Source organism: Myotis myotis, unplaced genomic scaffold (genome assembly GCF_014108235.1).
Source record: "Myotis myotis isolate mMyoMyo1 unplaced genomic scaffold, mMyoMyo1.p scaffold_m19_p_5, whole genome shotgun sequence".
Taxonomy (NCBI): Eukaryota; Metazoa; Chordata; class Mammalia; order Chiroptera; family Vespertilionidae; genus Myotis; species Myotis myotis.
The window spans coordinates 81,876,892-81,900,604 of NW_023416357.1; the positions used below are offsets into that span (position 1 = coordinate 81,876,892).

At 48.7% G+C, this 23,713-nt stretch overlaps 1 protein-coding gene across 12 annotated transcripts in view; it reads left to right on the plus strand.

Annotated features, from left to right (window-relative positions):
* The window catches only part of CUX1 (cut like homeobox 1), a 367,924-nt gene that overhangs the window by 271,217 nt on the left and 72,994 nt on the right, over positions 1-23,713 (plus strand). For 9 of the 12 annotated variants that reach the window (XM_036308912.1, XM_036308918.1, XM_036308921.1 and 6 more), the window contains exons 10-14: positions 682-786; positions 8,442-8,630; positions 18,511-18,569; positions 22,525-22,573; positions 23,314-23,410. In XM_036308912.1, coding sequence (XP_036164805.1) covers positions 682-786; positions 8,442-8,630; positions 18,511-18,569; positions 22,525-22,573; positions 23,314-23,410 — 499 coding nt within the window. The remainder of the gene's footprint in view (positions 1-681; positions 787-8,441; positions 8,631-18,510; positions 18,570-22,524; positions 22,574-23,313; positions 23,411-23,713) is intronic. The other 3 variants (XM_036308922.1, XM_036308911.1, XM_036308915.1) reach the window with 1 other exon arrangement.

Sequence of the window (23,713 nt, forward strand, 5' to 3'; positions counted from 1 at the left end):
TTTACTCATTTCTCTTGGACCTACTTCCTGTGGTCAGCTCTGTTCCTCCCCACCCCCAGTGGGCCTGGCCCCCCTCCTGCCTCTGGCCCCAAACTGGCTTGCTGGCTGGAATGGCAGCATCGGCATTAGAAACCTTTGTCGGGTGAAGGGTTAAATATGTTGAAATAAGCCTGGCCCTCACAAAAGAAGTGGCATTTACACCCTGTACATTTATGGAAATACTTGCCGAAGGAAAACAACCACAACATTGTACATGTTTTTAGGAAGAGAATGGCCAGAGTGTCTTTAATTCACTGTTTACCCGTGAGAATTACTCCCAGGAGTAATCCTGCAATAAAATCTTCTTGGTCTATGAGAAGAGAAAGAAATTGAATCAAAAGACTCCATTTCCACTTGTATTTATTCAGTCTGGGAAATTCAGTGGGCCGGAGCATTACTATCAGCAGGGGATTCCTTGCTCCTAGCGTTAAATTACTGTCATAATCGCTCAATTATTTCTTCCTTGTACTGTTTAAAATAAAAATCCATCACATTCTATGTTTTTTTCTAGCATTTATTAGGTTGAGTGTTTAGGAAAATCAATTATAGTCAGTCAGGCATGAATTGATGAATGTTCTTGTAATAATTGTCAGTTGTTAAACTGAATGTACTTTCTCTTCTCACCCTTTTCATTTCCTTCAGAGGGCAGAGGTGGCTCAGAGAGAGGCGGAGACCTTAAGAGAGCAGCTCTCGTCAGCCAACCACTCTCTCCAGCTGGCCTCGCAGATCCAGAAGGCGCCGGACGTGGTGGGTAGCTGGGCCCTGTGGGGACTCTGTCTGCCTGGCATCTATACCTCTGTTACAGCTGCTCTCTTCCTTTGCTTTTTAACGTCCCTTTTTGGACTGTTTTAAGCAATATTACTGTCTTGGTGGGGAATGCTTTTACCAGTTTGGGGATGGAACTTGTTAGAGTCAAAGGGAGAGTTTTGCTGATTCTGCATCGATGCTCTGTGGTCAGCGTGACGCCCGCCCAGCGTGGAGGTGGAGACAGATCCCATCACCAAAGGGAGCGTCTTCCCAGCTAGGCTTGTGGGGTGGCGGCTGGCAGATGGGTGGAGATCTGAAACTGGAGCTTTGCCAAAATTACACAGGAAAATTGGAGGTTTGGTCTTCTCCTGAATGTGTCCTTCCAGAGTGAGAAAAATTTCATGATGAGCTGGGAAAGCCAAGGAGATAATAAGGTAGCACCCACTCTGAGTCAAATCCCCCAAATCTTGCCTGAAGTGTAGGCATTCAGGAAGAGTAAGGCACTCATGCCAGTGCTTTCACCTCTTGGTTTTTCTAATATTAATAAAAATTTCTCTTAGCTGGAACTTTCCCAGCTTGATCGAGGCGGCTTATAGCCATCAGATTCTAATCTAGACTCTTTCCTTCAGTGCTAAGCAGTTATATGGAGCAGCATCTAGTTAAGACCTGGATATGGGAACCACACTCCTGGGCTCAGACCCCAACTGTGTGACTTGGGGAAAGTCACTTAACCTCCCTGAGTCTCAATTTCATCATCCGTAAAATGGGTTTTTACAAGAGTTTCAGAAATCTGAGCAAAGCACAGACTGGCACATAAAAGTCCTCAGGAAACCTTAGCAATTACTTTTATGTGGTTGGCATCATTATCTGTGATTCAGGAGCCCTGGTTTTGAAGCTCAGTTCTGTCACTTTTTGTACACATCCGGGGAGTTAAACTTCCTAGACCTCAGTGTTCCTGTGTGTGGAGTGAGGAATCGGTGATCCTGAGGTGCCTTCAGCTCTGACAGCCTATGATGAGTGAACTGCACTCACAGGAGTCCTTTTCCTTAACACAGAGTTACAGAGCCCTTGCTGTGTGCCGGGCCCATGGTAGGCACTGGGAGAGCAAGCAGGCACGAGCCAGGCCCTTCCCAGAGAGCAGTCGAATCAAGAAGGCTTGTGGTTGTAGTGAGCATGTGTCAGTTGGGCACAAGTCAGTTTGACAGCCATTATTCCACCTACCCCGTAAGTGGGGTTTTGTTATTTCTTTATAGAGGTGAAGAAATGGAAGCTCTGTGAATGTCAGCCCCAGCCCGGATGCGTGGGCCCCGTGGCCACGCCAGGATTCGAGGGCGGGGGAGCTTCTGCCACCTTAGACTAGGACTTTTCAATTATTCCTCAGGAATGAATCTAAAGCAAAGTTTTAGTTCAGGACCTCTTTTAAGAATGGATTTTTGTTTTCTTTCTTTACATTAACATTCAGTAAAACATGATTTAAGTATCTCAGGATATGGAGAAAAGTTCTTCAATTTAGGGACCATTACATCCTTCATGCTTCACAGACTCTGGTTCTGATTTTACCTGAAATGGCCCTTGGCTTGTCAACGTCCCCTCCTCCAAGTTTACGTGGACTGTCCCCAGTGTCACAGTGAGGAAGCCCTCGGAGATGGAGTCAGTGTGGCTTCTCCTGGCCTCCGTGGTGAATGCCGGTCCTCAGGAGAAAGCCGTCCGTCCCAATGTGTCCACACAGGGCTCCTGAGCTCAGTGCCTTGATTGAAGCATTTCTGTCACCATCCTGGACTGTAGCAACCAAAACATTTCAGAAGGGAATGAATGTTTTTGCAGGTAGAGTAAGTTGTGGATCCCAGGGGTGCTTAAACACTTCATCATCGGCTAAGTGCAGTGTTTACATGGCACAGGTTCAGTCTTCCAGGAGCAGCTCTGCCAGGCTCCCTCGGGTGTGCATTCCCACAGTCAGCTCAGCCAGCCAGGGAGCAAGCACCGGAAACTGGGCCAGCAAGGGAATGTCTGTTGGGCTTGGCTGGCAGGACTCAGGAGAGAAACAGTAGACTCTATAGATCCAGCAAAGGCCCAGACCGATCTACTGGGTGTCTTACCGGAATTGCCAGTTTTGGAAGGTGAGCTGCCACTCAGAGTGCCTGCTCTGCGTGAGGGGCCCTGCTGGGGCTTTGTGTGGTTGCTTCATTGCTGCCTCGTGACACCGGGTCTTTCAAGGCAGGTTTTAGCATCCTCATACCACAGGGAAGGGAACTGAGAGGCTCAGAGGAGCTAAGTAATTTGCCACAGGTCACCCAGCTGGCATTTGACCATAAGTTTGTCCTACTCCAAAGTCTACTCTTTTCCCCACATCCAGCTACTCCACCTTCATGCGCATTAAAAGGAATGGTATACTTGCAGGTCCTTTGTCAGGTAGTTAGAAGACAAATATTATTCGTTCACCTTGAACCTAAGCCGTAATATTAGGAAGTATACCTTTCTGTCTCTCAGGTGAGTCTATCAGGTGCACACACTGCATAGACCCAGCCTACCTCAGCCGCTTGGCGTTGGCAGGAATGGAGGTGGCAGTGTGAGAGAAGCAGCTGAGGTTCCCCTTCTGTCATCTTTCCCGCTGGAGCAAATAGAGCTATGATCAGCCTCGACTCCTAGGATCTGTCTCACAGGCTAGGGTCCTATGCGCACCATCATTTCACAATTAGGTTTTCCTCACATTGAGTAGCGCTCCTGCATCTCATTCATATTTAATATGAAAATGGCTGCAGGATAAAAGATGATTATCTAGCTTATTTCAGCCTCGATGTTCTAATCTCAGTAGGAGGACTCACTAGACAGTTGCACAACTTGTGATATTTCACACAAGCATGTTGGGAGAGAGGAGGCGAATGGGTTCAAAGGGACAAAATTTAATGGACTAGTACGTCAGTAACTTCTGTTTTCTCGTTAATTTTTCCCTTTGGAAATACCCCTCCCCCCACCACCACCACACACACACACACACACACACACACACACACACACTATCATCATCTTAAGCCCTTCCTTTTTTTATAATGTTCTTAGACTCTACAGAGCATTCCCATGTATCCTCTCTTGGCTCCTGAGCCATCAGTGCCCCCCACACCTGAGACCCAGCCCCCATGAGGAATGTAGGGTGCCCTCACAGGCCTTGGAAGCCTGGGGTCATGGGACTATCTCTGCTGGGACAGACTTTCAGGACCTCACTCTGGTGCCCACAGGGGCCTCTTGTCACACTTGAAAAAAAGTCCCTTCCTTTAGAGCAGTGGTTCTCAACCTTCTGGCCCTTTAAATACAGTTCCTCATGTTGTGACCCAACCATAAAATTATTTTCGTTGCTACTTCATAACTGTAATGTTGCTACTGTTATGAATCATAATGTAAATATCTGATATGCAGGATGGTCTTAGGCGACCTCTGTGAAAGGGTCATTCAACCGCCAAAGGGGTCGCGACCCACAGATTGAGAACCGCTGATTTAGAGGCTAAAGTCCAAGCCAGGGTTTTGACCCCAAACCCTACCAGAATCACCAGGGAGTCCCAGGCCCTACTCCAAATCCTCGGAACCATGGTTTCCAGAGTGGGGCCCAGAACCCATATGTTTTCTAAAGCCCCCAAGTAGCTCAGGTGCAGCTGGCTAGAGGCCTGGATAGACACGAGGGAACCTGTGGTCCTGGGCTTCTTCAAATCCATGGATGCTTCACCTCTCAGTAATTATATCAGCAGCATCCGAGCCGCCTGGCACCAACCTCTCTGCCGCTGTAAAGGCCACCCCTCCTCTCAGCCCCTGTTCACCCTGTCATATAACTTCCTTTCTAGCTGTCCTCAGACCGAGAGGCGCCAGCTTTGGCACCCAGGCCCAGGCCTCTGCTCCACCTGCAGCCTGTGGCTCATTTCCTGGGCCTTGTTCATTTCTTTCTTAGTTTCCCATGTGTCTTCACAGTGAGACAACAAGGATGTCCTAGTGTGTGAGAGGAGAGTGAGCCACATTTGGCTTCGAGTAGGGTGATCTTTTCTTTTGGATTTCCAAGGCCTTACTGCTTTTGGGTAATTCACCTCATCTCATTTAGTTTATGCAAGACACGATTGGTTTTTGCTGTGTTATAAATGAGGAACCTGTGGCCCAGGTTCCTGAATTAGTTCACACAGTCACACAGTCAGCTTGTGGCCAGGCCACACTGGGCCTCAGGAGTTTAGCAGATGGCCCTCTGGGACTGCCTATGCCAGTTCCCATCCTGGGCCCAGGTTCAACACCGAAAGCTGCTGTTTTTACATATACAGGGTATGGCAAAAGTAGGTTTACAGTTTTCATATGGAAAACAATAATGTAAGTATAAACTCTGTGTTTCATATATTCACAACTATAAACCTACTTTTGCCCACCCTGTATTGTTTGAACCACTTGCCACTGATATATAGTAACTTGCTTGCCTGTTGAAAAGCCCAGATCACCTTCTGGCTAGTTTTACGGACTCTTCCCCTAAGAGCACTTGAAACAGTTTTTATGGCTGGCATCCCTCAGGTTGGAAAATAAATAAATAAGTTAAATTAGATAACATGGTTCATTCTACCCCACCCTGAGACCCACCTCCCTGAATGTCACTGCCATTGTGCCCCTCACTCCCCCCAGGCCTGCACCACCAGTCCAGGCAGCTCTGGCACCCGCTGACCGTTCCGTCGGTCACCAAGATGCCCTTTTCCGAGCTGGCCTCTCAGCATCAGTCCCTCCGTATGCCAGCTTCATGCCCTTTCCAACCTCTGTGCCCTTCTGTGGTATCCACTCGAATGGAGCCCCTCTTCCTTCTGATGAGATCCACCAGCCCTTTCCCACTGTGCCCTTCTCTCCCTCCTTGGGGTTCACCTCCGCATGCTTCTTTCACTGTTCTAGGTGCTAACCCCTGGCGCTGCCAGAAGACTTGTGTTAGGCCACTGACCTTGATCTGCCCAGTGTGATCCAGGGTGGTGCTCCCCTAACTCTGTGGTAAAGGAGAGTTTTGTTTTTATTTTTTTTTTTTAATATATTTTATTGATTTTTTACAGAGAGGAAGGGAGAGAGATAGAGAGCTAGAAACATCGATGAGAGAGAAACATCGATCAGCTGCCTCCTGCACACCTCCCACTGGGGATGTGCCCGCAACCCAGGTACATGCCCTTGACCGGAATCAAACCTGGGACCTTTCAGTCCGCAGGCCGACGCTCTATCCACTGAGCCAAACCGGTTTTGGCTTGTTTTTATTTTTTAATTTCCAATCGATATTATACAAATCAAAGAAATAGGAAAGAATCTTTTCTTTGCACATAAAACTGTACATTCTTAAATGGTAAAGGCCTTAGTTTCCCAGGAGGGTGATGTGTAAAATTATTTCCCTGGGTGACTCGCTCTCCCCAAAGGTGAAAACCCCATAACAGGCACATCATGCATAGAGTGGCATGGCTGTCCCTGCCAACTGGGGCTGTAGCTGCCATTTTTTTGTTTGTTTGTTTTTCTTCTTTTTTTAATCCTCACCTGAGGATATTTTTCCATTGATTTTTTTTTTTAGAGAGAGCAGGAAAGACATGGAAACATTGATGTGAGAGAAACACATTGATTGGTTGTCTCCTGCACAAGCCCTGACCAGGGCGTGGGCCAGGGAGGAGCCTGCAACTGAGGTATGTGCCCTTGACCGGAATTGAACCTGGGACCCTTCGGTCCACAGGCCAGTGCTCTATCCACTGAGCCAAAGAGGCTGGGGTGCAGCTGCTGTTTTCTACCCCAGTATAGGCAAGATCAAGGCGTGAAGTGAGCCCTGGCCTGGTATCTCAGTTGGTTAGAGCACCATCTCAATATGCCCAGGTTGCAGGTTTAATCCCTAGTCAGGGGCGTACAGCAGATGACAGCGAGGGTGATGGCATTCATTCCACACTGCAGTGTGAGCTGCCCTGAGTCTCTGCTGTCACATGCAGGTTTATCCTCCCCATTCCCGTTGCCATGCCCCCAAGTATATCCACCCTGCAGGAAAGCTTCCAGAATCATTCAGGAGCCATCATTACTTTCAAAAGTTTGAAAACGCACTACTTTGGTCCTTAGGAAGTAGAATTACAGATTTAATTTCTCTCTCTCTTTTTTTTTAATATCTTTTCCCTGTTTTACCTATTTTTCACAATGAACAAATTGGCAAAGGGGTTAAGTTTTTTAAAAAAAATCAATCATCGCCGAGACCGGTTTGGCTCAGTGGATAGAGCGTCGACCTGCGGACTGAAAGGTCCCAGGTTCGATTCCGGTCTAGGGCATGTAGCTGGGTTGCGGGCACATCCCCAGTAGGAGATGTGCAGGAGGCAGCTGATCGATGTTTCTCTTTCATCGATGTTTCTAACTCTCTATCTCTCTCCCTTCCTCTCTGTAAAAAATCAATAAAATATATTTAAAAAAAAAAAAAATCAATCATCATACCCTAGCCCAGTGGTTGGCAAACTCATTAGTCAGCAGAGCCAAATATCAACAGTACAACAATTGAAATTTCTTTTGAGAGCCAAATTTTTTAGACTTAAACTGTATAGATAGGTACATTGTTATTAACTTAATTAGGTTACTCCTAAGGCTTAGGGAGAGCCACACTCAAGGGGCCAAAGAGCCGCATGTGGCTCACGAGCCGCAGTTTGCCGACCACGGCCCTAGCCAGTTTGGCTTAGTGGATAGAGTGTCGGCCTGCAGACCGAAGGATCCTGAGTTCAGTTCCAGTCAAGGGCACATACCTTAGTTGCAGGCTCCTCCCTGGCCCAGGCCCTGGCTGGTGCTCGTGCAGGAGACAACCAGTCGATGTGTTTCTCTAATATCAATATATTTCTCTGTCTTTCCCTCACTCTTCTACTCTCTCTAAAAAAAAAATCAATGGAAAAATATCCTCAGGTGAGGATTAAAAAAAAATCAGTCATCATAAGACTTTTTAAGCAAAGAAATCCCAAATGTGCATCTTCCACATCTCTTAACTCTTATTAAAATGTTGACTCTGAAAATCAATTTGTCAAACAACATAGCATCTAGATAGCTCTGTAAGGAACCGAAAGACATTGAGTCCCTTCTGGTGGGAGAACATCTGAATGCTTTGGAGCATTCCAGAGCCTTCCCATTTGTCATTCCCCTGGCTGAAGCACTCATCCCCAGCCACCAGCAAGGCGCTTTCTGTCTCCTCCTTTAGATCTTTGCACAGATATCACCATCTCATGAGGCTTTTACTGACCATCTTATTAAAAACTCCAACTGCCTCTCTGAAGTCTGACCCCATGACCTCTTGTTTCAGCTTTTCTCTGGCACTTTATGCTGCTAATAAATGCATTTAGTGCACTCACCCACCCACCCATCCCACTGACTAGAAGCCCTGTGAAGAAAGGGACATCCACCATTTTGTCCACTGCTGTGTGCCTGATACTCATAAATGCTTGTTGAGTGGACAAACCCGATGGATGGCAGCTCACCGTGAGGATGGAAGGGTGGTGTAGGGAAGGCAGTCAGTAGATCCTTCCAAGCAGAGGCAAGAAGTAATGTCTTACCATGAGCTCACCGTCCACATCCTCCCAGCTGCCTGTTTTTGCCGCGGTTGCCAGCACAGCTAACCCCAGCACCTGCCTGAGCTGGTGCAGTTTTGTCATTTCCTTTCTCCTTCCCAGGAGCAGGCCATAGAGGTGCTGACCCGCTCCAGCCTCGAAGTTGAGTTGGCCGCCAAAGAGCGGGAAATCGCCCAGCTGGTGGAGGACGTGCAGAGACTGCAGGCTAGCCTCACCAAGCTGCGGGAGAACTCCGCCAGCCAGATCTCCCAGCTCGAGCAGCAGCTGAGTGCCAAGAACAGCACGCTCAAAGTAAGGACACTGTGGGGCCGGCGGGCAAGGGAGGGCTGGTCGTGCACTTGCGTACCCTTTGCCTTCCTCCACACACGGCCCTGGAGGGAGCCTGGGATTGGCCTGCAGTGATGGTTCTCGCTCCCCACCGACACCCTGAGAGCTCTTCAGTGGTCGCTTCTGCCCAGCGTCTGGGACGCCGGATGGGTGTAGTGACCATGGCAGGAGGCCTGATCTCAGAAGCTGCCTTCTTGGCCCTGCCTTGATTGCAGGGTCTTTAGTGGTCTGCAAAGGTAATGGCTAAAATTCTCTTTTAAAAGTAAAAGTGACTGCTTGGATATTTCTTAGTCTGAGCTCCAACCGTCAACAGGTTTTTCCCTCCAGTCAGAACAGAATGACATGGCATGAGGCTCCCTGGAGGACCTCAATCAGAAGCATGGGTGTCTAAATTCCATCAGAATTCTTTTTTGGAAGGCATCACATCTGGAATTGTCAACAAATATGGCAACCTTGAACCACTGTGAAGCAGCTAGAAGCAGAGTCCTGGCACCCAAGTCAGGGAGGTGGGCTTTGAACCCCTCTGCCAGCTCCAGCCTGGGCAGCACTTTCAGCACCTGGTAGAAACCCCATCCTCAGTGCCCGCCCACCCATGGCACTGCTTTTCTACTTGAGAGCTGTGGCTGGCAGTGTTGGACCTGGAGGCTCTGTGTGCTTCTTGGGTGGGTGAGAGGAGCTGTCAAGTTCGCAGGCTGTCTGCATAGACTTGCCATTAGTCAGCTCTGCTGGGCTGCCCAGGCACACTGAAATGTGAGCTCTGCCTGTGCCCAGATGAAATGAAAGCAAGAGGCACCCGAGCCCCCTGGGCCTTACTCTCAAGCTGCAAGATCATTTTTTGTCCCTCAGGCCTGGGACACACCACAGCTGCCTAAACTTCAACACAGCTCTCACAGTTGGCCTCTTTCCTCCCAGGCAGAATCACAGCGGCCCAGACAAAAGCTAGGTCCTCATGAGGTTTCTCATAACTTTGTGTTCCAAATTCAGAACCTGGAATCTTTTTCATTATATTGAAATATATATACTTTACTTAAGCTATTTCCTATCATTTGAAGTTACTTGGTGTAATTTGAAGATAGTCCTGGGACCCTAGATTCCTAGCATGTCAGAGCCAGAGAGCCTCAGAGTGTCTTACCAGCACAGGCTTGGCCCCTGCTCCCAGGCCAGAAATTCCCCTTCTCCACTCGACTGTCCCTCCACAAGGCCCCCTTGGGCCTCCTCCTGCCCCCACTCAGCATCCATTTGTGGGATGCGTGACTGAATGAATGAATGAATGCCAAGTATAATCATTGTATGCTAAATAAGGTGGATCAAGCTTGATTATAAAAATGTCAGGACAACTTTTTCTTATATAGAGTAATTCCAGAATGTCGTAGGGCCATCTTGATTTTCTTTTTCCATTGAAAGTTTTCTTCTTGACACATGACCATGTTTCTGACCCAGAGCTAAGTACCAACAAGTCTGTCCTCATAGCAACTCGCTGGCACTGGCAGAACCCACAGCCCTGCCTCGCTAGCTTCTCCTTTGCCTCTTTGGGATAGGTTTCATCCACAGCCCAAGAAACTGCCAGGTTGGGCTCCTTGGGGGAGATAGTCCTGTGATTGGGAAGATGTGTGAGACCTAGTCACATTTGTCATCAACCATGGCATTTATTTCTTCATTGTGTCTTTTTCTCTCATCAGCCTGCTCAGTGAGTACTAGTGCTCATTTTTTATTTCTAGATTAAATTTAATTTTCTCATGTTACAGCTATTTCTGACCCTAGCATTGGCATTATTATTAGATAATTTGCCTTTCTCTCCTCTGTTACCATTAAAGGGTTTGACTCAAATGCATTCTGCATTGGACTACATAAGAGGGAGGCTGTAGAGCTTGCATTTTTTATTCTAGAGCAATTTCCTCTAAACCAGTTAAGGTTTTAATGTTTGCCTTCACAAAAAATGAAACACAGTTTTCACAAATTAATGTTCTTTATCCATATCTTGGGGGAAATCTTTAATACTGTGCAGTTAATGAAACAATTCGGCAATACTTCTTCCAAAATTATTGCTCCCTTATCTTCATCTGATCTAATAATCAAAACATATCCTCTAGTAACAAGACCTCTCTGGTTTTAATTATCTTAACCCCTTCTCGCCAGGAGTGCAGACCTCCCCAATATCGAACCTGCACACAAAAGGCATTAGCCTTCCCCAAAGGAGTAAGGTTAATTGAATGAGATACGTTCCCAGGGCTCTTTCCCCCCCTAATGTGTATAATTTATAGTCTCAAATCTAAACTAGGCAGCGGTACAATTATTAGGAAACTATTTTATGAATGAGGCCCGTCATATTGACAGCCCGATGCTTTTGCAACAGGGGTCTGTGACCCAGCGGTGGTGGCCGCACAGAAGCAGCAGTGAGCCGTCCCTGAACTTCCCGGGGGCTCTCCTCTCCTCCTCCCTCCTCACCCCTTTCCTCCCCTTCCCCCCAGCCCTTTCCTTCTTGGACCCTGTTGTCCAGCTTTGGGGACACTGTGTGGGGCTCAAATTGGGATCCGTTTGAGGATGCTGCAGCTTCCAGCCACCTCAGCATCTTGGAGTTGTGGGTGCTTTGCCATGAACATTAACAATGGCCTTTGAGGCAAATGCTAATGGCAGTCGCCGGTGGAATGTGGGCACTTGGTGTCACAAGGGCCGGGGACATCAGGGCAGAATCTTGAGACTTGAGGTGACTGGGAGCCTTTGGTCTCTCTGCCGGTGCTCTGTGGTGCTGTCTGTAATGGGATGGCTCTGGGGGCTAATAGGTCACCTGCCTTAGCACCTTGAAGCTCCCAATCTCTGTGATTGAGATTCTTCCCTTCACTTAGGCAATTGATTTATGATGTTTTGGGGCTAAATTGACAGTTGGATGTTTACTAGTCTTTCCCTCCCCGTGTTTCGCTTTTTCAAGCCAAGTTCACCATAAACGCATCACTCTCCTCTCCGTATACAGTCAAATAGGCATGGAAATAGACTCAGAAGCGGGAGATGTTTCCTCCTGCTTCACCTACCAGTGCTCAAGCACAGTGCTACTTGTAACGTACAATTCTATATTCATAATTGATGAAATAACCCACTGCTGTTACAGGGCTGCTATTTTTGATAACTCTATTCTGTGGTCTTCTGTTGGGATACTTGAAAACAGAGGCAGTATAGCCCTGGCCAGTGTGCTCCATGGTTAGAGCATCAGCCTGCATGCACACTAGAGGGTTGAGGGTTCAGTTCAGGTCAAGGGCACATACCTAGGTTGCAGGTTCATTCCGCACCCCCCCCAGGGCATGTCCGGGAGGCAATGGTTAATGCAGGGGTGGGCAAACTTTTTGACTCGAGGGCCACAATGGGTTCTTAAACTGGACCGGAGGGCCGGAACAAAAGCATGGATGGAGTGTTTGTGTGAACTAATATAAATTCAAAGTAAACATCATTACATAAAAGGGTACGGTCTTTTTTTTCAATAGTTTTATTCTTTTCCAACGGCCCGCGGGCCATAGTTTGCCCACGGCTGGGTTAATGTGTCTCTCTCGCATCCATGTTTCTATCTCTCTCTCTCCCCTCCCCCTCTCCCTTCCACTCTCTGTAGAGGATCAATGGAAAAAATATTCTCCTTGGGTGAAGATAAAAATAAAATAAATTTTTTAAAAATAGAGGCAGTATGATTAGGCAGTCACCTACATTATTTTCACTATAGCACAGAAAACAATGCTTCCAAAAGCTTCCATTTAAAATTATATTTATGAGAAAAGATAGCTAAAAGGATGCCAGTCTCCCATAGGGAGAAATTACATCTTTGGGCAGGTGTATTACAGTCACCTGCAGGACTGTCTCAAAGCTGCGCATGCCTCCCCAACCCTCTGGGCCCCTCACCCCACCTCCTGATGTGCTGGTGGTCCTCTTGAGCCGCTGTAGAGCTTGCTGTGTCCCTCAGGAGGTTGGGACGGGAACAAAAGACTGATTACTGCTTCTCTACAGTCACTCCATGCCTTTAATTCTGAACGCTGCCTCTTTGGTTACATAAGTTTCCTCACCAGGCAGTGTGTTGACTCTGCATAAAGGCTGCCCTCTATCATGTTTTAACAAGCATCTTAGCAGCATCGCAGTGTGTAAAGCTCTAACATCCACATCCCATTTGACACTCACTAGGTGGGCGGGCATGATGACCACCACTTTGTGGAGGAGGCCACTGCAGTTAGGAGAGGCCAGGCCCTGTAGTTTCTAGCCCGGCCCCGTATATGGGAGACCCGTGCATGTGCCTCCACTGCACCCACCCACCACCATAGGGGAGACTTACCCTGGACGCACGAGCATCTGCATCCTGAAAGCAGAGGAGCCTAGGACCGAGCCTCCCAGAGCCTCGCCCTGGTTGGGTCTTGAAGGCACTGTGAGCAGATTGGAGGAAGGACAGTGAGCTCTCCCTGGGGAGGAGGAAGGGCGAAGATGGTACCACTCAGGGAGCAGTGGTGAGGCCTAGGGGAACAATCTCCAGAAACCAAAAGGGCTGTTCTAGGATTGATATAGGAGCTGGAGGTTTCAAGTAGTGTCCTGTAAATCGCTGTGAACCAGTGGGTGTTACTGGAGATGATTCAGGGAGCTAATTGTGGGAATCTACAGTGAATCCTCTTAAGAAGATGCATGTGTTCTAGTCACTTGTGAGTAAATCCTGGTGTTTCACTTGCATAGTCCCCAGCTTGTAGCACCCTTAGCTGACCATGACTTGCAATGTCCAGGTGGCCTATATTGGGCCAGGACCCTCCTGCTGTGTGATGACACCATTCTGCCCTGTGCCTGGGTCACACCTAGATCACAGCTCGAGGAAGTTGGAGGTGACCTGTAACAGGGTTACCATAGAAGGGCCTTTATCCAGAGCCACCCTTCTCCTGCCTGCAGCAAGCGCTCCAACATAGCCGTCACTCTCCCCGCCAACCCCTATCTGGCCTGTGGTCTCCTCCTTTTGTCTTGAATTCTCAGCATCCATGTGTGCACAGTGCCCACCCAGCCATCCCTGGACTTCTCCCCCTTGCCCAGCATCAGTAGATGCTACCTCTCACCGAGGAACAGTGGGGACTGAAGGGGGCCCCCATTTAGGTGAAAAGGAGGCATACACTGCCTAGTCCTAGTCCCCAGAAAATCTGTATCAACCCCAGGAACTATGTCTCAGATCCCTGCCCTGGACCAGGGAACCCAGGGCTCCAGCTGAGTACCAGGCGTCACACACCGACACCTGACCTGTCAGTCTCCAGACAGCGCTGCCAAGAACCCAGCTCTGGTCATCCTGGAGGAGGAAGGTGGAGCTGTCTGCAAACTGCAACATAGTCACCTCTCTGGCCCACAGTCTGTTTATTGCAAAGAGGTATTGCTGCCTTGACCCCCTCGCTGTGCGGCCTGGAAGATGAGGCCTTTCCCAGGGTCTTTGTATTTGTGTCCCGTGCCAGAGGCCCCTTAAGTTGGCAGCCCCAGAGCAGGGAAAGCCCTGTGGTATAACTTGACTAAGATATCGTTTATAAGTGTAGTGCCTAATTTGCTACACACCAAAATAGTTTGCACTTTAAATTAAGTTTTCTTATATTTGAGTCTTAGCCAGGAATTTAAGAACTTCATATAGCGCCCTCTCCCCTACAGGAGCCCGTGCCATTGTCTTCTCCCTTCCTTTCCCCCACAGGGCTACATCTCCTAAACTCGAAGGGACCCCACAAGATTTGCAACCAGGGGAGCAATGAGCAGCAGCAGCTTGTCCCAGGCTAACCCCCTTTCTCTGACTTCTCAGTGAACCAAAGCAACCCAGCCTAGGTTCCCCCTGTTACTTCTTCTATGTCAGCGGTTCTCAATTTGTGGGTGGCGACCCCTTTGGGGATCGAAAGACCCTTTCACAGGGGTCGCCTAAGACCATCGGAAGACATAAATAATTACATACTGTTTTTGTGATTAATCACTATGCTTTAATTATGTTCAATTTGTAACAATGAAATTGGAGGTCCCCACAACATGAGGAACTATACTAAAGGATCGCGGCATTAGGAAGGTTGAGAACCACTGTTCTATGTCCTTCTTCATTTCACTCTCCCAAGTGTGTGCGTTGCGGCCAGTACATTCTTGCTTGCTTGCTTGCTTGCTTGCTTGCTTGCTAAGCCTATCACCCAAGGTCACAACTCAGCCTGGGCTAGCAACCTGTTTCTGACATGTGGCCGTTTCTCACCTGTCTGTATAAAGCCCATGTGTGTTGCTTAGATAAGTACCTTTTCAGGAAGATAATCTGGCTTCCAAATCTGCATTCATGGAACTGGATATGGGGCTGCCTTTCCTGCCATCAGCACTTAAGAGCCAGAATCGGTCCAGGCACCTGTATTCCTTCCCCATGGATCTGCCACAGAACAATGGGGACATTGAGAGATGACATTGGGAAGTGGAGAACGTCATAAACAGAGCCCCTGGATTCAGAACCACAGAGCCTCTTCAGAAACAATTTAGTCACATCCAAGGGTAAAGTAATAATAACTAGGGAAACAATAATAACGGCCATTGCTGAGTGCCTTACCATGTGCCAAGCACTGCACTAAGCACTTAATATGCATTATTTCATTGAAGCCTCGCAGAAGCATGGTACTGTGTACATCACGGCCCCATTTATGAACAAACTGAAGCCTAGAGAAGTTAAGTGTCTTGTGAAGGTCTCCCTGCATCTGAGAGCTGCCGTCCACCTGTGAGGCTCAGCGCAGCCTTGCAGCAGGCAGGGCAGCCTCGGCTCTGACGAGGTCTGATTGTAGAACTCAGTGATTCTTTTTCTTTCTTTGGGCAGATAGATGCCGCTGCAGGGTGTTGCAACAATTAAGTAAGATAGCAAGATGCAGAACCAAGCATAGAATTGGGCCTACCCAGTGAACATTAGCGATTCTGAGAGAGGGATCTTTGTCCAATGAGAACGGCAGGTTAAGCACCTGTTGCCCTTTCCAGATTGAGGCTTGGAAGGAGGCTTTCTAGGTACTCAGCAAGGAGTTTCTGGTCACAGAACTGAGCGGAGGACGTTTGGTCTTTCTTCCTTGATGGCATTTACAGTGTCAGAGGCCAGTGGTCAGCCCCGCCTATGCTTCCTGGCACTTTGTGGGGACAGGCTGAAGTGCTCACAGGTCAGGACAAACTTGGTCAGACCTCCATCCATTTGCCCAACGAGCAGAGACATCGTCAGAGCTTTAGAGGCGTGGTCTTGTGTTCTTAATTAAGCTGGTGGTAGAAATTTCAGTGGAAGCTGTTTAGTCCTCAGTGAATGCTTATACCCAACCAAATGACAGACTCCAGCCTAGAGCCTTCTGATCGGGGCCGACCTCAGGTCTGCAAAAAAGACCTGCAACTGTGCTCTCAGGAAAGTGGATTGGGACTTGGCGATGGTAATGATCCCACATCCGAGGCCCACCGTGCCAACATTTGCACCATGTCCTTGCCTTTGTGCCCCTTAGCTAAACCCTTTAAGGTCATTGCTGCTATCCCATTCTATAGACCAGAAGTTTATTGACATGTCCAAGGTCACCCAGGTTGCAAGAGACAGAACTGACTCCTGGTTCAGTGACATGCTGAGTTCTGAAGTGTTCCATGTTTTCCCCTCTCACTGCCTTTCTTCCTTTCTCCTGATCTCTGAACATGACCAAGTTTTATGTATTTTGTATCCAGCGTCAGTGAATTCCTCAGTCTGAAAGGTATTTCTGTATCCCAGCAGCACTGGATCTTTTGTTTGGGAGGGTTAGCACATTAGTGCTTCCTGCTATTCCACCATAAAGAGAAGAATGAAGTAATCATTTTTTCATGAGCACCTTCTGAGATTCTTTTGTCAGAAAATGAGTGCATGCTACCCCCTGCTTGATTATGGCTGAGAAACCATTATAAACATAACATTGGCAAGAGGTCTTATAAAGGAACTAGGGCAGCACAATTTTACGCAATGGAAAATACACCAAACTGCCAGTAAATGCAGTAGAAAAATGGACTAAATGACTTTTGTTTATAGAACACCTGAATTCTTGAAACAGCGAGCATGGTGGGATTCGGGTAAATGTCCAAGCTGATGGCCACATGAGCATCTCCTCCCTCAACTCCAACATGTTCCCAGATGTCTTTAAACTGAGATTGTAGTTGTGGCTGGTCAAGCCAAAGGCGAATGGAAGCCCTGGAGATGGAGAGGTGCTTTGATTCAGGCCTAGGAATTTGTTCACCCCAGGTTTGGAAACACGCTAAGTCGTTAGAACCCTTCCCTGCAACCTGGGTCTTTGTGTTTTTATTAAGCTGCTTATTTCCCCTACAGAGCTCCCTAATGGGGAAGAAAAAAAAAAAGCAAACTAGTCCAAAACACCTTCATAGAGGGAAGCGCAGCTGCTGACCTCCCTATGCCAAAGGCCTGCCTGGCAAGAAAGCCTGTCAAGCTCTGTGCTGAAACCGCCAATGAATGCCCAGTGAGCACACAGACTCCAATGGAGCCTATTAGAGCATCGTCCTGCCTGGGAAATATGCTGTCACTCCCCTGCACCCCTGGACAGAACCCCTCACCTTTCCTCTGAAGGGCCATCAGGGGATCTGCTGTGGCCCAGGGCACCCTTGGAGGGCCCTCCCCACAGGGTTCAGAACTGTCAGGGAAACATTGACCACCCAGCTGAACAGGCCTCTGCTCCTAAGAGCCCCTGCAAGTGCTTTTTCCTGATGCCTATCAGATGACAGCCTCAACAAAAAAGGGGCTATATCTTTGGTTTGCAGGGTCCCACCAAGGGTGTTAACAACTGACTATATGCATCAGCTAGCCAAACATGGTTTGTGAAAAGCCACTTGCTGTTTTTACAATACTAGCAGAGCATCTCTTCATTCTGTTTGTCATTTCATGATATTCGTACAAAATGGCCTTTTCCTTATTGTTTTCCAAATTTTATGTTACAGTCTTACATTAACGTGTGTGTGTGTGTGTGTGTGTGTGTGTGTGAATGCCTGTGTCCACTAACATCCATGCTCACACCAGACCACAGAGTAAAGAACAAAAGACGACACCACACGTTATCAACTTTCATTTGTACATTTTTGGGTTCCCACTCAGGGACCACTGGATGTTTTACAGGGAATGTAATCAGTGAAATCTGTTTAGTCCATTTGGCTGCCAGAGCAGAATACCATAGACTGGGGAACTTATCTATAGTAATAAAAGGGTAATATGCTAATTAGACCAGGTCAACCGGACATCTTCCAGATGTCCAACTTCCTTTTGGAAAGTTAGGGGGCAACCAGGCTGGCAGGGGGGGGCAGTTAGGGGACGATCAGGCAGGCAGGCAGGCGAGTGATTAGGAGCCAGCAGTCCTGGATTGCAAGAGGGATGTCTGACTGCCAGTTTAGGCCCAATCCCGCAGGGGTCCCAGATTGGAGAGGGTGCAGGCCAGGCTGAGGGAGGGCCACACCCCCCCCCCCATCCCGTGCACAAATTTTGTGCACCGGGCCTCTAGTAAACAATAAACACTTATTTCTCTCAGTCCTGGAGGCTGGGAAATCCAAGCTCAAGGCACTGGCAAATTTGGTGTCTGGTGAGAGCCCCCTCCCTGACTGCCTTCTTCTATGTCTGCACAGGGCAGAATAGAATAGGCGAGGGAGCTCTCTGGGCCGCTTCTATAAGGCCACTAATCCCATTCATGAGGGCTCCACCCTCATGACCTAATCACCATCTCCAGATCCATCACAGTGGGAGTTAGGATCTCAACATATGCATTGCCAGGAAGAGGGGAGGGTGGCAGAAGGACACAAACACTCAGTTTATAGCAGAGTCCATTGACCTATTTCAGACATGGTGACTAATAAAATTCCTCTCTGTTTTCAGCAACTGGAAGAAAAACTCAAAGGACAGGCTGACTATGAAGAGGTGAAGAAAGAACTCAAGTAAGTGTGGAGATGCCTGCTCAGCCACTCATGAGCCAGCGCTCACTGGGGACATTTGCTAAAAAACACCATGGCAGCCAAAACCGGTTTGGCTCAGTGGATGGAGCGTCGGCCTGCGGACTGAAAGGTCCCAGGTTCGATTCCGGTCAAGGGCATGTACCTGGGTTGCGGGCACATCCCCAGTAGGAGATGTGCAGGAGGCAGCTGATCGATGTTTCTCTCTCATCGATGTTTCTGACTCTCTGTCTCTCTCCCTTCCTCTCTGTAAAATATCAATAAAATATGTTTAAAAAAAAAAAAAAAACACCATGGCAATGAGCGGGCAGCCTCAGATCATTGGTCGCAGCATCAGCAGACGCTGCACCACAGGGCCATGTTCTGGGCCGCCCTGGGTGTTTGCCCTGAGGCCTGTGCCTGAATTATTGGGCTTTTTATACAGCTATGCATTTTAAGTATATCAGTATGCACAGAATTGGGAGTTATTACCATTTTAGACATTATAAAATATGAGCTTGTTTTTCAGTTATAAATCCCCAAAGCAGAAGCAGAACAAGAAACTTTTCCACTTGAAAGAGTACACCTGGCCTCCCACCTCCCTGGCTGCCTAGACTCCAGGACTTTTGTCTCCCAACCTCCAGTTCCCCACCCGAGAGGCAGCATCTGAGAGTGTGTTGTCCCTTCTGTGCTAGTGCTACACTCTCAAGCTCAGACATTCCCTCCTCAGGGCCCACCACCCAACTTGGCCCTCCTGCCTCAGACTCCTTCCCTCGGACTACTCTTGGCCCTCCTGCAGCTCCCAGACTCTAGGCCAGGGGTGGGCAAACTTTTTGACTCGAGGGCCACAATGGGTTCTTAAACTGGACCGGAGGGCTGGAACAAAAGCATGGATGGAGTGTTTGTGTGAACTAATATAAATTCAAAGTAAACATCATTACATAAAAGGGTACGGTTTTTTTTTTTTTTTTTTTTAGTTTTATTCATTTCAAACGGGCCAGATCCTGCCCGCGGGCCGTAGTTTGCCCACGGCTGCTCTAGGCCCTAACCTGTCCCCCAGTTCTAGCACCCTCCGAGCTCACAACCTCCTCCCCTAGCCTGCAGCTCATGGGCAGCCCCTCAGAGAGCCCACCCTATTCTGCCTGGACTTTCCCCGCCTCCATGGCCAGGTCAAGTCCTGGTAGGAAGTCACTGTGGTGTGTGAGCCAGTCCCTGCAGGCTGTGTTCTCTCCACTGCTGCTTTGGCTCTGTGCTGCCCAGGGACCCTCTTTTGTCCCCACCTGAGCCCTCAGCAGACACCCTGTGCTCTGCTCTGCAGAGGAGACAGACATCCCACATCTTCCCCCTTTGTCTTGAAATCACTCCTGTCCTGGCTTCTCCCATCTCCCATCTCCCCAGGCTGACCCCTCAACCTGGACCCTGGCTCCCTTCCTTCCTACTCCTTCCTGCTATTCTATCAGCTCCTTTCTCTTGCTGACTTTTTCAGTTTCTCCATTTAAAATGAGTATATACAACTTGCCATGCTGTTCTTTGTGTTCTTAATCCCGTTCCTCGGGTCTGCTAGGAACCTTCTTGCCACCTCATCCAGGAGCCGTCCTCAGCCGTATGACCCCGGCCTCCCTGGTGAGGTGCCTCCAGGTTCTCTGCTCATTCCTGTGCAGCCTCACTCCCTCTGCCACACAGCCTCTGCCAGGACCTTCTTGGCTGACCCCTAATCTCTACAGCTCTAGCTTCTTTAAGCCCTGTACTCTCCGCCACCCCATTTCCAACTCAGGGATGTAAATTTTTACCAGGTTGGCCTTCTGTACCTGCCTTCCTATCCAGTCTTCCCTTCCTTTCCCTCTTCTTCCCTCCTCAAAAGAAAGAAAATGGGTGCCACTTCCTAGTGTTGAATCAGAGGAACTGATGTGAAGGCCTTCACCCAAGACCCCTTCGTCCCCAGGCTGAGATCAGTCCCACACCCCCACTCCGACCACCTCCGTTCCCAGGAACCAAGGCTCCTTGACTCCAGCCTGTAGCTCATCCCTGGTCTGTCCCTCCTGTCTGCCCACCTGCCTCACTGGCCCTCACTCCTCCCAGAGCACCCTCCACCTTCCTGCCAGCCCTCTTGTTGCATCTGCACACCACAGCCCCCACCACCACGTCAGCATCCGGCAGCCACCCCACTCAGTGGCTTTTCTGATAAAATGTGTCCTTGGCCTCCCACCTCCTAGTGATTTCAGTGCTTTTTCAGAAACATGCTCACGTTTTCTTCCCATCTATGCCAGGGTTTCCACACCCTGCAGTGGCCTATAAAGCATCCTGTTCCTTCAAGGCCCGTCTCAGACTCTTAACTCCTCCACAGACAGACCTTGTCTCCAGCCTAATGAGGTCTCTCCTACCAAGGGCCCCACAGGTTTTCTCTTTCCCGTGCTCTTTGGATTTTGTCTTCCCTGAAAGAGCCTATAATGTCCATGAGGATGAGGAGAGGAGTGGTTCCGATTCTCCAGTGACAGCACATGAGTCGTCGGTAAATATCTGTTAACTCCATGAAGAGACACCGGTGTTTCAGTGTGAACTTGGAGACTCCGTCTTCTCTTGTGTGGTCCTGAGGAAGCTCTCAGGCAAGCACATAGTTGTGAGCAAACTAATGGCCGCCAAGAAAGAGCACGTTCCAGGCATCTGTCTGGTGGGCGAGGCCAAGTCCTTTAGCGTTTCCTACAGCACGGCCTGCCCACATCAGCTCCTGGCATGCTGTTCTGTTAGTTTACATGACAAGGCCCACTGCGAAGGTACAACCAGAGGGAAACTAAGAGCAGTTGGCTGCTGCTGAACCTCGTGGTGGCTTGGCAGAAAGTGGTCTCCCGGGACCCGTGGCGTTTTTACACACTGCTCTCCTGGTGGCACTTCCGTGGAGCTTAAAGAGGGCAGAGGCTGACGTCCTGGCTTTGAGAATGCTGGCAGAACTCAGGTGACCCGTGCCTGAGATGCGCAGTCTTCCCTCCTTGTGTGTGAGGGGAGCACCCACATGGACTCCCTTGCCCTTTCCTCCCCAATAGACTCACAGAAAGAAAGCGATGTCCATGCTAAAGAAACACTGGAAACAGCAGTTCTGGGCACCTGACCTCACTCAGCTCTCGGGCTTGTTTTTTTTTGTTTTGTTTTTTTTTTAAATATATTTTATTGATTTTTTACAGAGAGGAAGGGAGAGGGACAGAGAGTCAGAAACATCGATGAGAGAGAAACATCAACCAGCCGCCTCCTGCACACCTCCTACTGGGGATGTGCCCACAACCAAGGTACATGCCCTTGACCGGAATCGAACCTGGGACCCTTCAGTCCGCAGGCTGACGCTCTATCCACTGAGCCAAACCGGTCTGGCTCTCGGGCTTGTTGAAGCAAGCTAGAGGCTGGTGTGATTTCAATGATAAGGAGAACAAAGGAGAAATAAACCTGCTCTCCCACATCTTTGCAGTGATGCTCCTTCCCCAGCCCAGGGCTGCAGAGAAGGTCTGTGCCAGCTTTTGAGCCATCCAGGTGTGGGGCCATGCTCTTTGCCCATTTCCCTGTGCCCAGGTGCCAGCTACCACTTGAGCGTGTGGGGTGACAGCCCTACGGTGCTGAGATTTCTCTCTCTCTGGCTTCCTTGTACCAGCGTTTTCATTCCCACTAAGCTTTACAAATACATTCCACTTGCATCAATGTTATGCCTGTGTTCAACTTTAAAATTATACTCTGAACAGACCTGGTGTGATTCCATATGGAATGATTTACATGCCGGGCAAGAAACTTTTGCTGGCCAACTGCTAGTTGAGTAGTTATTCTAGAGACCATTATCAGATTATAGTGCTGCCAGGGAAGTTGTTAAAGTTGTCAGATCCTCTGGTCCTGGAGAGCAGGAAACCATGATGTTGATGCTCATTAGTATGGCTGTGAACAAAGGTCAGAGTAGGAAATAACCACTCTGTCTTGCTCTTTGCAGTATTCTGAAGTCCATGGAGTTTGCACCGTCTGAGGGAGCTGGGACACAGGTACATGATCTCACTTTGCTTTTAGTGTGTATGAGTGTCCGCATGGCCATGTCACTGTCTCTAGGCGAGCTTCACTATCAATATTTCTGTGAGACCTCTCGCCCTTAGCTGGCCAATCATGCCTCAAGAACTCTTAACCAAGTTAAAGCAATTTGTCTTTATTTAAAAAGAAAAGTTAGTGTTTTCCAAACTGGTAACTCAATTTCGGTGAAATTGTGATTTAAGTTGGTACAAAGAACTTGAATAAAAACAATTTCAGATTGTGTTAAAGATCAGCCCAGAAAGGCTGGCTTGGGAGCTTTTATTATCTACAGAGGCAAGGAGACAATAGCACTTGGTAATCTGGTAGCCAATTAAAATTTAAGTAATCTCATGGAATCCTGCTCCTGATGCCCATAAAACAGCTGACTCTTTGTGGCTGGCACCTTTACAATGATTTTCTGACAGGTGTATGGCTCTACAGCCAGTCCTATTGCCAGATGAAACACAGGTTTATACCACTTGATTTTGGGGACAAAATAGAGAATATTTGTCTAGAAGAAGAAAAATTATCACAACTGGAATGAATTCTTTTGGAAAGGAACTGGAATGTTTTCCACGCGGGTGTCAATCACCATCGGGAGAAGTCAGATTTCCATAACATGTTGGGTGGGAAGCCATAGAGCAGTGTGGTTGCAGGGTCTGAGGCCTGAGGAGTGAAGGGTGGCCGCCCACAGTGAGCCCCACTCTGCCCTGTCTAGGACGCGTCCAAGCCCCTGGAGGTGCTGCTGCTGGAGAAGAACCGCTCGCTGCAGTCCGAGAACGCCTCTCTGCGCATCTCCAACAGCGACCTGAGCGGTAGGTTGACAGGCTCTCACGAGCCTTGCTCGGTCCCTTCCGGGGTCGAGGAAGAGGAAGGTGAACCGTGAGTCTGGGCCGATGCATGATGGGAACATCACTGGTTGATGCGAACCTTGACTAATAAGTGTTTGGTCTCCTCGTCCTCCTCACTGCTCCTCTCCTCCCCTCCCCCGCCTGCTTAAAGACGGTCAAGGTGAGATATGTGGCCGCAGAGTATCTATGGAGGTCAGTTAGGGCCAGTGTTGCAGATCGCAGGAGGGACACTCGGAGGATGTTGGCTTTCTCATCTTTGCCTAGTTG